Source organism: Phoenix dactylifera, chromosome 1 (genome assembly GCF_009389715.1).
Source record: "Phoenix dactylifera cultivar Barhee BC4 chromosome 1, palm_55x_up_171113_PBpolish2nd_filt_p, whole genome shotgun sequence".
Lineage (NCBI taxonomy): Eukaryota > Viridiplantae > Streptophyta > Magnoliopsida > Arecales > Arecaceae > Phoenix > Phoenix dactylifera.
In genome coordinates this window covers 37234956-37245909 of record NC_052392.1, presented here as the reverse complement: position 1 = coordinate 37245909, position 10954 = coordinate 37234956, and the positions used below count along the sequence as shown (strand labels likewise).

Sequence of the window (10954 nt, the reverse complement as noted above, 5' to 3'; positions counted from 1 at the left end):
CATTTAGCATCACTAATTGTGACGGTATCTGAACATTTAGTTGCTACAGAGGTCGGTTACAACTAATTATATCAAATGTGAGAAAAAATAAACAAAATAAAAATAGTATATCCTAGGTTGACATATTGTGACCATTATTTATGCAAACATAAAGAAATGGATCTATTCCGTATATGATAAATCATCTATCATATAGGCTAACCTATTAGGGAATTTTTATTAAAAAAAAACTTGGCACCTACAAAGGTGGCTATATGTGAGACGGGATGACAACAACATTATGTTCATTGTTCCATATGTTGCATCCACATAGAATAAAAATTAAATCATATAATGATATAAACAATAGAAACAATATAAGCAACTAGGAAAGAAATCCAGTGATCTCACGTGACTCAGAGCTCACCGCACGCATTTATTACATCACAAGCTCTCCCGCCATTTGGCTGCTTAAAACAAAACAAAACAAAACGAAGCGCGTTCTTGAAACCACCCCCGCCCGGCAAAAACCCCTTCAAGAACGCCTTCGCCTCCTCCCCGTAGCTTCAGAAACGTATTCGTCTTCTGCGATGGAGAAAAGCGGCGCGGCGGCGGCGGCGGCGGTGGCGAAGGAACACCTCGGCCTGGAGATGGCGGCGCCGGCGGACTCCGCCACCCAGAGGCTCCCGTTCTTCGGCCGCAGGCGATCGGAGAACACGTGGGTGGTCTCCCTCTTCGTGGTCGTCCACCTCGTCGCCTTCTTCGTCACCATGTTCGTCAACGACTGCCCCGGCCGCTCTGGCGGCGACTGCGCCCTCCGCCCCCTCGGCCGCTTCTCCTTCCAGCCCTTCTTCGAGAACCCTCTCCTTGGACCCTCCTCCTCCACGTGAGCCTCGCTAACCCTAGTCCCCTTTCGCTTTTCACAAGAAGTCTTCTTTCTTCTGTTGATTCCGAATCTAATGGTGGTTCCTTATACTGTTCTTGAATCAATATGTGGGAGTTCTCTGCTTGATGCTGATTTAGGATTCGAGGTTGCCATATAATTATTATTGGCATTTTGTGATGCATTTTTTTGTTAGGAAGATAGCACAGTGATTTGAGCTACTAAGATGAAGCCTATTAGAGAATTCTATGGATTTTTTAGTATTTGTTTGAAACCATGTGCATGATCCGCTTTTTTCTGTACAGAGGGAACACGAATGTTAGATGAGCATGATTAATTACGACCTTACATTACAAATTGCGTCTAGGCCTCCAGTGTCATAGTGTCATAATGCATGATCCATCTGCTAATATTCATCATAACACTTAAAGAATTATCTGCAAATATACCTAATAACCAATCCCTAATTTTGTAAGTTTATTTGTTTGTAAAATTTGCTTTTCTTAAAAGTTATTCTGATAATAGTTGATGAACTTGAGTTGTTAATATGGTATAATAAGTATACCTTCAATGGTTACTCCTAGTGCATGTTCAAAAGTAATTATATTATTGTTCATTCATCAGAATTCAATATGCACTCAGAAGACAACCGAGCAGAGACTTACTTTGTTACGCTTTAGGGATAACCATTACCATTGAGATGAATTACTACACCAACTCTACGATACTATTTATCTTCATAAACCTGCCAAAATTAGTTTAACATCAATTTTTTCCAAGCTTTTTTTTTTCCATCAAGAAGGGGTCCGTTGTGGAGCATGGTTGGTAGTTACAAAGCTCCATGGAAGGATTGGCAATTGAATATTTTCTTTTGTTTGAATGTCCACTCAATGTCATTTCTCTAAGATTTGTTGCTAACTTCTTAGAGAAGACGATTTTAGGCGAGAGAGTCTTTCCATGAAACCTATGCTAAATGGTGGGTAGGTGAGCTCCATTCTCAGATACAGTTTAAACTTCTAGAACAGGAGGAACCATTTGATCCTCTGAACTTGCAAAGAGTCCAGTTGAAAAGGGATGACCGAGAAAAAAGTTCTGAAATCCCTTTATGTTCGAAACTAGACCCCCTACCTGCTGTCTACAGCATTCAGTTCACAACTCAGTGGGCTTTGTTGTCCCAAGTCCACGACCAACGGAGAAGATTTTGGCCTAAATTGACATAGACCTGTCTTTCCTTTCCACTGGTTCTTGAAAGCTATCAATCTTCACTTCTCCCATTTTTTTATCCCTCTCGCATCGGTTCTACATCAGATGATGAGCCCATGCGACAGTCTTTTATGAAAAAGTTCTAAATTCCCTTTGTGTGTCTTTTATGTATCAATGGATCTGGCAAATCACTGTGGTTTGTGTTAATGTCAAGGATTCAGTAATCATTTGACACTCATATGCCGCAAGTACTAGCATGAATTGGAGTCATACATGTTGATGATATTTTTCCATTTTATGGTTCATTTCCATCAAGACTATGAAGTATGAGGGTTCAGTTTTGTACAACAGAGCCATCCCTTGATGATTGAATATTGCTTGAGTTTATCATTGTCTTGAGCTCCTCATATATGAGCTATACATGATTGAATGGGTTTTGTTTTAGATGTGATAGAGTTCCAAATTTTGGGGGATATTTTTTGAATTATGTTCTACTAAGTGACTATCACATTATGGTAAGTGATTGTTACACCCTTCTTCTTCCCCTCTCTGTCTTGTTTGTGGAGGTTCTGATGAAGATGCACATGTCCCTTCTTGACAATTGAAGTCATGGTTAGTAGGTGGATACTTAAAAAGGAAAAAGAAAACAAAAGGAAAAAGTTATGGTCGGTAGAGGCGCATGATGTTTAGTTTTCCTAGTTTTTGTGGGCTATATAGTTAATCAAATGATACTAGTCTTCTACTGCCTAGTATGACTATCTTGGTTTAGTCTTTGTTGAAAAACAGGTCATCACCTAGTAGTTATCTGAGTAGTCCAGAGTTCTAGGAGGGGCAAATTGGGGTAAATCATAACCTTTGGCATTTTTTGCATAGAGTGACTCGAACCCAAGCTATTGTTCCTGTCAGCCCAAGTCTTTTGCCATTGTATCAAGCAATGACCCTCTTTAGTTTAGTCTTTGTTATGGTTTGTGTTGCTGGAAATTGGACCCGGGGGCGACCGTCGGCTGAGAGGGGAGGAGCTCCGCTGCTGGAACGGTAGGTGGCGGCGCGTCAGCTGGTGGCGTCCTCCTGGAGAGTCCTGCAAGAAGCCGGTGGCCGGGATCTCCGGCGCCGGCCCTCCGATGCTTAAGTCAGAGGGGGCTAGTATATGAGTGGAGTAAAAGAGGAGAATGTTTGTTCTTGTGTCTGTCCCCTTTCTTTTTTCCCTCAGGTTTCCTTTTATAGAAGGATATTATGTTACCTGAGAGGTGACAGGGCAAATTGTCTTTTTCGTGATAATTGGGCATGATCATGCTCATTAATGGCGTTGTGGAGAATAAGACCGGATCGGACCGAGTTAGCGAATTGTCATGGTTGATTGGACCTGTTGGAGTGGTTGAACCGCCGGCCGTGGTGGGCCTGGGGTTCGTAGATAGCAAGTGCATTAATTGCTGAGTGAACCGGTGATCAGGGAGAGCCATACGCTTTGATGGTCTAGTGATCCGGAGATCAACTTGAGCCGTGTTCATTAATGGTTGAGTGCATTGGAGGCCCGCAGGGGTCACACGCATTAATGATAGGGCGTGCCGAAGGCCGGCGGAGGTCACGTGCCTTAATGGCTTGACGACGGTAGCAGAGTACGGTGGAGTTGGGTATCCAGTTGTCAGATTCTCTCTAAGGGATTAGGCTGGGGTCGAATATTTGGACAAGGCACTTTTAGGGCTCGGCACCTGGTCGGGTGCCGAGCCGAGCCAGTTGCCCAGTGGGGTGCCTCCAATTCGAGCGTTGTGAGGTCGGCGCGTTCTAGTCGGCGCCTTCCTGGCCGGGCGCCTTCCTGGTCGGGCGCCTTTCTGGTCGGCGCTCCTTTCTGGTCGAGCGCCTCCGGACTGGCGGGACTTGGGTTTTCCCCTAACAGTTTGTAATTTGTTTTTGTACTTCATAAATGATATGATCAATTTCTCTTCCTACCAATTTCTCTCCTGGGCTTCAAGTGAGATCCTTTATTGCCCAAGCTTGCCTTGTACAGGTTTTCCATACCAATAGTAAGATAGATTAACATCAGATCAAGAATCGAATGCGAAAATTTAGGTCTTTAGTGAACTTTGTATAGATGGTTAGGCTTGTCATTAACATTAAGGTTTAGACTTTTGTACCTTATATAAATTCTCTCGAGTGTTTGCTGGATAAAACCCTAAAAAAGCTGAAATCAGTAAAATCTTACATGTTTTTTTGCTTATATTTTAATACTTTGTATTAGAGATGAAAGTGGACCGGATAATATCTATGAATTTGTTTTCTTATCTAAATCTATCTATATAGAGATACAAATTTAAGCATCCAACTAATATCCTTATCTATTTTTCTTAGATGGATGAGCAACTATCCAATTTGTATTTAAATATACAGTATTGTTGTTAATCCTAGTTAAACTTATGTAGTATTCATGATTTTTCTAAAGAAAAATAAATGATTATATTAACATGTTCCCATAATTTACCTTCTAGTCAGTGAAACCTTTGATTTTATGATCACAAAGTTTCACTATCCAATTTATCTTCATATTTATCTTTATATTTATATCCATACCTTTAATATCCGATGTATATCCATATTTTTAAATAGCAAAAGTAAAAATTTTGTACTTTCAATTTTCCTAAAAATAATGAAAATAATTTTAAAGGATAGAAAATAAAAATAATAACACCAAACATGTTTTTTGTCTCAATTTCTGTGATTTTATTTTAAAAAATGAGAAATAAAGTGATACTAAATAGGCCCAAATTTATCTTTGAACTTTTGATTGTTTTTCTCATTTGATGGAATTTCTCTCGCTTAACACTTTCTACCTCTAATTTTTAAGAGAGTGAAAAAGAGAGATGTTTCTCTTTTTTTCTTTTGTCCCCTTTTTTTGCTAAACATGTGAGATGTTTCTTTAAAAAATAGCTTGGTGAATGATCAATATTTGAACATAGGATCGACATTTCATGTACAGGAAGGAGTGTTTCATATAGTCAAAAAAAAAAATTTCTTGATGTAGCAAAAAAACAACAATTTTCTTGACTATCAAATTAGTCCTATGTTTTAAACATCATAATCCTATTAAAAATTTGTTCGGAAAGTATTATTTCCTATTATTTCCCTCCTTGCACAATAATCTTTTAGGCCTCTACTTAGAAAATGGTTGAGATGTTGGTTTATTAGTGATGGACAGCATCAATCACGACGATTATTGGATAGCCGCAAATCTTATCAAGGTATTTTCTTGCAAATGATGGAGGATTTTTAGTTATTTTGTTAGATGAGAATCATGTTATAACTTCACCTTTAATATTTTGGAAACAACTTCGATTACATTGCGTCCATGGCCCAATGGATAAGGCTTTTGGCTTTTACATGCATTTTTTGGTATTTTGAAATAATTATTAATATTCTATTTTTTACTTTTTGAATTTTATGTTCTGAGATGATTATTAGTGAAAATTTAGGTACCATTTGGAATCACTTTTATTTTTTATTTTCAGAAATAAAAAAAAAATTTCTATTCTATTTCTATTTTACTAAAAAATAAACATGTTTGTTATTGTTTATTTTTGTAAAAAGCATAAACATAATTATAGTTGCAATGATATTATTAATGAAAATTTAGGTACCATTTGGTATCGCTTTCATTTTTCTAATTTTTAGAAATAAAAAAATAAAAATTTTATTTCTATTGTTTTTCTAAATTTTAAAATAAACATATTTGGTATAGTTAATTATTTTTAAGAATATAAAGATGATGATGGTGGTGAATATGCAGGGTGGAGATAGTGGAGGCTAGGTAGTAGTTATGGTGGCCATGGTGGGGGTGCTAGGAATGTGGTGGCAGCGGTAATGATGATGGGGCACTGATGATGTGGTGGTGGAGGTGATGATGGTGGAATGGTGTGGCAAAGGTCATGGTGGCAATAGGGATATGTTAGAGGTGGTTGGGTGGGTAGTGACCATGGTTGCGGCGATGGTAGTACTAGTGGTGGTAGTGATGGTAGTGGAGATGATGATGACATGATAGTGATGGAGGTGGTGGGATGACAATAGCGATAGTGGTAGTAGCGATGCTTGTGGAGATGATGATGGCAGCAGTGGTGGTAATGTTGGAGATGGTGTTAATGGTAGTGGAAGATGATATGAGTTTCTTGTTTTTTTAAAATAGTAAGAGTAAGAATTCTTATTTTCATTTTTGTAGAAATAGCAAAAATAATTTTTAAAAATAGAAAATAGAAATAATAACAACTAATATGTTTTCTTGCCTTGGTTTCTATGATTTTAATTTAAAAGCAAAAAAATAAGAAATAAAAGCAATGCCAAATAGGCCTAGATTTATCTTTTGAACTTTTTGCTTGTTTTTCTCATTCTGGTAGAGTATCTCTTGCTTAGTGCTTTTAATCTCTGATTTTTAAGAGGATGAAAAGAAGAAGTGTTTCGTTTGTTTAATTTTTTTTTTTTTTTGCTAAATAAGAGAGATGTTTAATTAGAAAAAACTTCAACGAATGATCAATATCCTGGGAGGGGCAAATTGAGGGCAAACTTATCCATTGGCATTTTTGCATAAAGTGGCTGCCTTAGGACTTGAAACCATGCCATTGTTTGTTAGTCCACGTCTTTTACTATTGTACCAAGCAATGGCTCTTTTTAGTTTAGTCTTTTTCATGGCTTTGCAAGTTATTTTTGTACTTCATAAATGATATGATAGGCTTCTCTTCCTACCAATTTGCTTCCTAGGCTTAAAGTGAGATCCTATGCCCAAGATTGCCTTGGAAGGGCTTTCATTACTCATATAAAGTTCTCTCCAGTATTTGCTAGACAAAACCCTAAAAAAAGCTGAATCAATAATATCTTACATGTTTTTTCTTGTATTTTCATACTTCATAGTGGACCAAGTAATATCCATCCGAATCTCTTTTCTTATCTGAATTTATCTAGATACAGTTACAAATTTGAGGATCTAGTCTATATCCGTATTTGTATCAATCAAAGCAAAATGGATATGGATATGTGTAGGTAACTATCCGATTCATATCCAAATATCTGGTTTTGTTTGTAATCTTATTTAACCTTATAGAGCACTAATAAAAATCTTAAGAAAAATAATAACCATATTAACATGTTACTAACAATCCGAATATCTGGTTTCTAGGTAATGTACTTAATCTTTTGGAGATTTAAGCGTTATGAATTCTCTTTATAAGAATAACCTACTCCCTTTTCCATTCTAGGTTCTATCAACTTCTTCCTTCAGATAGTTTGTGTAATACTCCTGTCCACGCTCGTCAATGGCATTAGGATCGCGAACAACTTACAATATATGCTGCATTCAAATTTCCGGAAGCCAACCATATGCGATGCATGTCACTGCCTCATGAATATATCTTGACAATTTTGAGATCGTCCCTTGGAAATACTAAGCTCGGTCTGGGAAGGCGTTATGAAGTCTTCTACAGGACAAAGCTCTATCTTGACCCTGTATTTATAACATAAGCTTGGGAAATAAGGGAAAATATGCAATTTAAGTTAAAGAGCTATTATGCTTCAGACTACTAGACATCATCAGGTTCACATGATCTTGTTTCTAACCAGTTAGCCTTGTTCCTGCTCAATCTGTTGAACAATTGCATGCAAGAGATGCTTTCATTTTTGGCAAATTCACTTCGTTGTTGCAATATTTTTATGCTGATGTTATAACTGCTGTCAATTTTATGACGATAAAACATGGCATGTGATTTGAAAGATCAATCTGATGGATCATCAAGTATCATTTATAGCTAACCAAATTATTTATCCTGCTGCTTCTAGAAATGCGCCTTTTCCTGGTCCTTACAATTTCCTGATGCACCTGCATAGTCTGCTACTAGAAGAACTGGACTTTGTATATTTGTATTGTACATTGTTGAGTGAGAAAGGGTCTCTGAGTACAAATTTCATCTAACTATGGAAAATCTCCGAATTATTTGGTGAAGTAAGGGTAGCATCTTTAAAAGTCATTCAGGCGTTGTCATTTCAGTAATCTGTAACAACTTTGCAGGTTGGTTAAAGTGGGAGCCCTTCAACGGACCTTTGCAATTCAACGACATGAAAAATGGCGCCTTGTGACATGCCCATGGTTGCATGCTGGTGTCATACATCTGATTCTGGACCTTCTGAGTACAATTTTTTTAGGTGTTCACTTACAGCAGGATTTTGGCCCTGGTACGTACTGCAGTCTCAAACTCTCAACAGTATGCTGTTGAATTATTTCCTTGTTCTTGTGAGGATCTGTGTGGGCGTCTGTTTAGTCCTATATTGATTATTCGCTGGGTAGATCTTAGATGCTTATATAGGATCAAATAACCCAAATAATATCCTCCAGCTAGCCATTTTGGGTGAGATTCTACATTGTTACAAATGGTATCAGAGCGGACCTGGCTCATAACCAATGTGAACTAGGAAACATTACAGCACAAATCCATTAGGGCCGATCATAGATCGATCGTGGTGCTTGTGATTAGATTTGAATGGATTTGAACCCTTAATCTGACGAGAATGTCAGGGCTTAAACGGGAGGAGTATGTGAGGATCCATACGGGCGTGTGTTTAGTCTCATATCGATTATTCGCGGGATAGATCTTGGGTACTTATATAGGATCAAAGAACCCAAATAATACCTTTGGGTTAGTATTAGCTAACTATAAATAAAAGTTTTGAGTGAGGTTCTAGGTTGTTATATTTCTAGTATGATGAGAAGCATTAGCTAACTATAGATATCATTCCTAGAAATTTGGAAGAATGTAAAATAGACTGTACATTCATTTACTTGTAACAAGCTTTGATTTTCCAGAGCCATGTCTGTCGTTTTTGTCATGCAGTTCAAAATGGTTAGTGTTAAATTCCCTTTAACAGTCGTTACTGTTGCAAAGATTTCCAATATACCTTATAGAAGCTTGTGCTGTCAAAACTTATGCGCTGCCTAAAACTGTATTTTACATCCGCACAATTTCTTTCATAACAATAGCGACTTCTGTGACAATTTCCAGTTTTATAGTATTTGTTCATTAGTTACCGAGAATTAAAATTCTTATATAAATTCTTTTTCTTGGATTTCTGTTTGCCAGTGAGGACTGGGGTGATATACCTACTCTCTGCTTTTCTAGGCAGCGTGGTATCCTCAATTTTTGTCCAGCATGTTCCAGTTGCAGGGTCGTCTGCTGCTTTATTTGGATTCCTTGGTGCCACACTATCCGGATTAATTCGTAACTGGCAGACGTATGCCAATAAGGTTGTTCAATCTCTAAGGGTTCTCCCTTGCTATCCTTTGCTCCCCTGCTTAGTTTCTCTTTTTTGCAGGTGACAGCAATAGCAGTGCTGTTATTTGTGGCTTCCATGAACTTTTCTGTGGGCTTGCTGCCGCGTGTTGATAACTTTGGAAACATTGGAGGCTTCCTATCAGGAATTCTTCTTGGATTTGCGCTTCTTTTTAATCCTCAGTTGTCGCAGTTGGAACGGAAGAAAGGCCTCTTTGACTACGATTTAAATAGAACCGTTAAATTGAGGCAAAAACTAGATAAGCCAGCATTGAGGATTGTTGCTCTGGTCTTCTTTTTCGCAATGTAAGTTTATTGCTTTAATTCTTATGTGCCTGTGCCAAAGTTACACGAGTTGCTGAACTTGTCGATTGCTTTCAATTGCTTTTCGAAAATTTATTTAAAGCAGTCTTGCCGGAGGGCTTGCAGCAGCATTTCATGGAGTAAATGCAAGTGAGCATTGCGGCTGGTGTCATTATATAAACTGTGTACCCACCAAAATGTGGAGCTGCAACGAGCAAGCAGTTCCTTGTGAGGTATGGCCATGTCAATTATTAATATCCGTGCAATAAGATAGGCATTGCATCATTTAGTTACCAGTCTTAAAACATGCCAAAGCTTAATTAGGTAAACAGCTATTTGCCCATAGATCTATAAAACAGAATTAGATCGTTAATTGAAGTTATCTCACAAAATATATGAGCAGCAGAAGTAGGCGTAGTATCAATTATGAGGCTATAATGTAGATATATTATTCTGCCTCTGAAACTATGTAATGCAATGCATTTTCACAGAAAGGAAGTCTAGCCCTCAGTCATAGATATGGATTGTCAGTGTTCTGTACTGGTTGCTTTCTTCCTAAAACAATAGTAGATTCTATAGATTATTTAGTCCAATATCTTAGAATGCTACTTGGAGGACAACTCCGTCATCTTTAATCTTACAGGAAAACTTTTTCATCTTTGGTTTGTTGTTAAAAACATCGTGAGAGAGAACTGATCAGCGAGCGGTCAAAAATTTGTGAACCAATCCATGATTTGTCAATGAAGAGGATGGCGCCGGGTCTTTCTAGGGAGAAAGAGGTCGACCCCTTGATGAATATGTTATGAATTCTGGCATGCATGGCTGAGATTCTGATGAAGCCTGCTGATGTCCTGCTGTTATATTGGTGGGTGCAGGAGATGGTGAGCAACGGCCGGCTGACATTAACGTGCATGCGCGGTGACAAGTTCCGGACATACCCTTTTGCCAACATCTCACAGGAGAGGATTGGAGACCTGTGCAGTCTCATCTGTTCCTGAGCCTCTCTGTATTCTTGGAGCTGGACTTCGTCTTTTGCTCCAGGAACAACGAGGATTGGGCTTTGGGAAGTTTGTTGAGTTGAGCCCTCCCTCTCTCTTCTCTTTTATACTTTGATGTAACCTGATGGACTTCCAGACGACTCGTGCATTTTCTTGGATGAGTGCGAAATCAAGATTTCGAACGGAAAAGGAAATTTCTTTAGCATAACTCAACACTATGGTTTAAACAAATATTGTTTCCTTCCTTCCACAATAATCTTTTGGGCCTCTATTTAGGAACTGGTTGAAGCGGT

General features: G+C 38.2%; 1 protein-coding gene across 1 annotated transcript; it reads left to right on the top strand.

Moving 5' to 3' along the window:
- Positions 1–506: 506 nt before the first annotated feature.
- LOC103702736 (RHOMBOID-like protein 8) lies at positions 507–10886 on the top strand. The gene is made up of 6 exons (XM_008785289.3): positions 507–865; positions 8106–8269; positions 9172–9335; positions 9404–9666; positions 9770–9896; positions 10539–10886. Exons 1-6 carry the CDS (start codon positions 570–572, stop codon positions 10659–10661), a joined length of 1137 nt encoding a protein of 378 aa, XP_008783511.1. The 5' UTR covers positions 507–569; the 3' UTR covers positions 10662–10886.
- Positions 10887–10954: the final 68 nt, after the last annotated feature.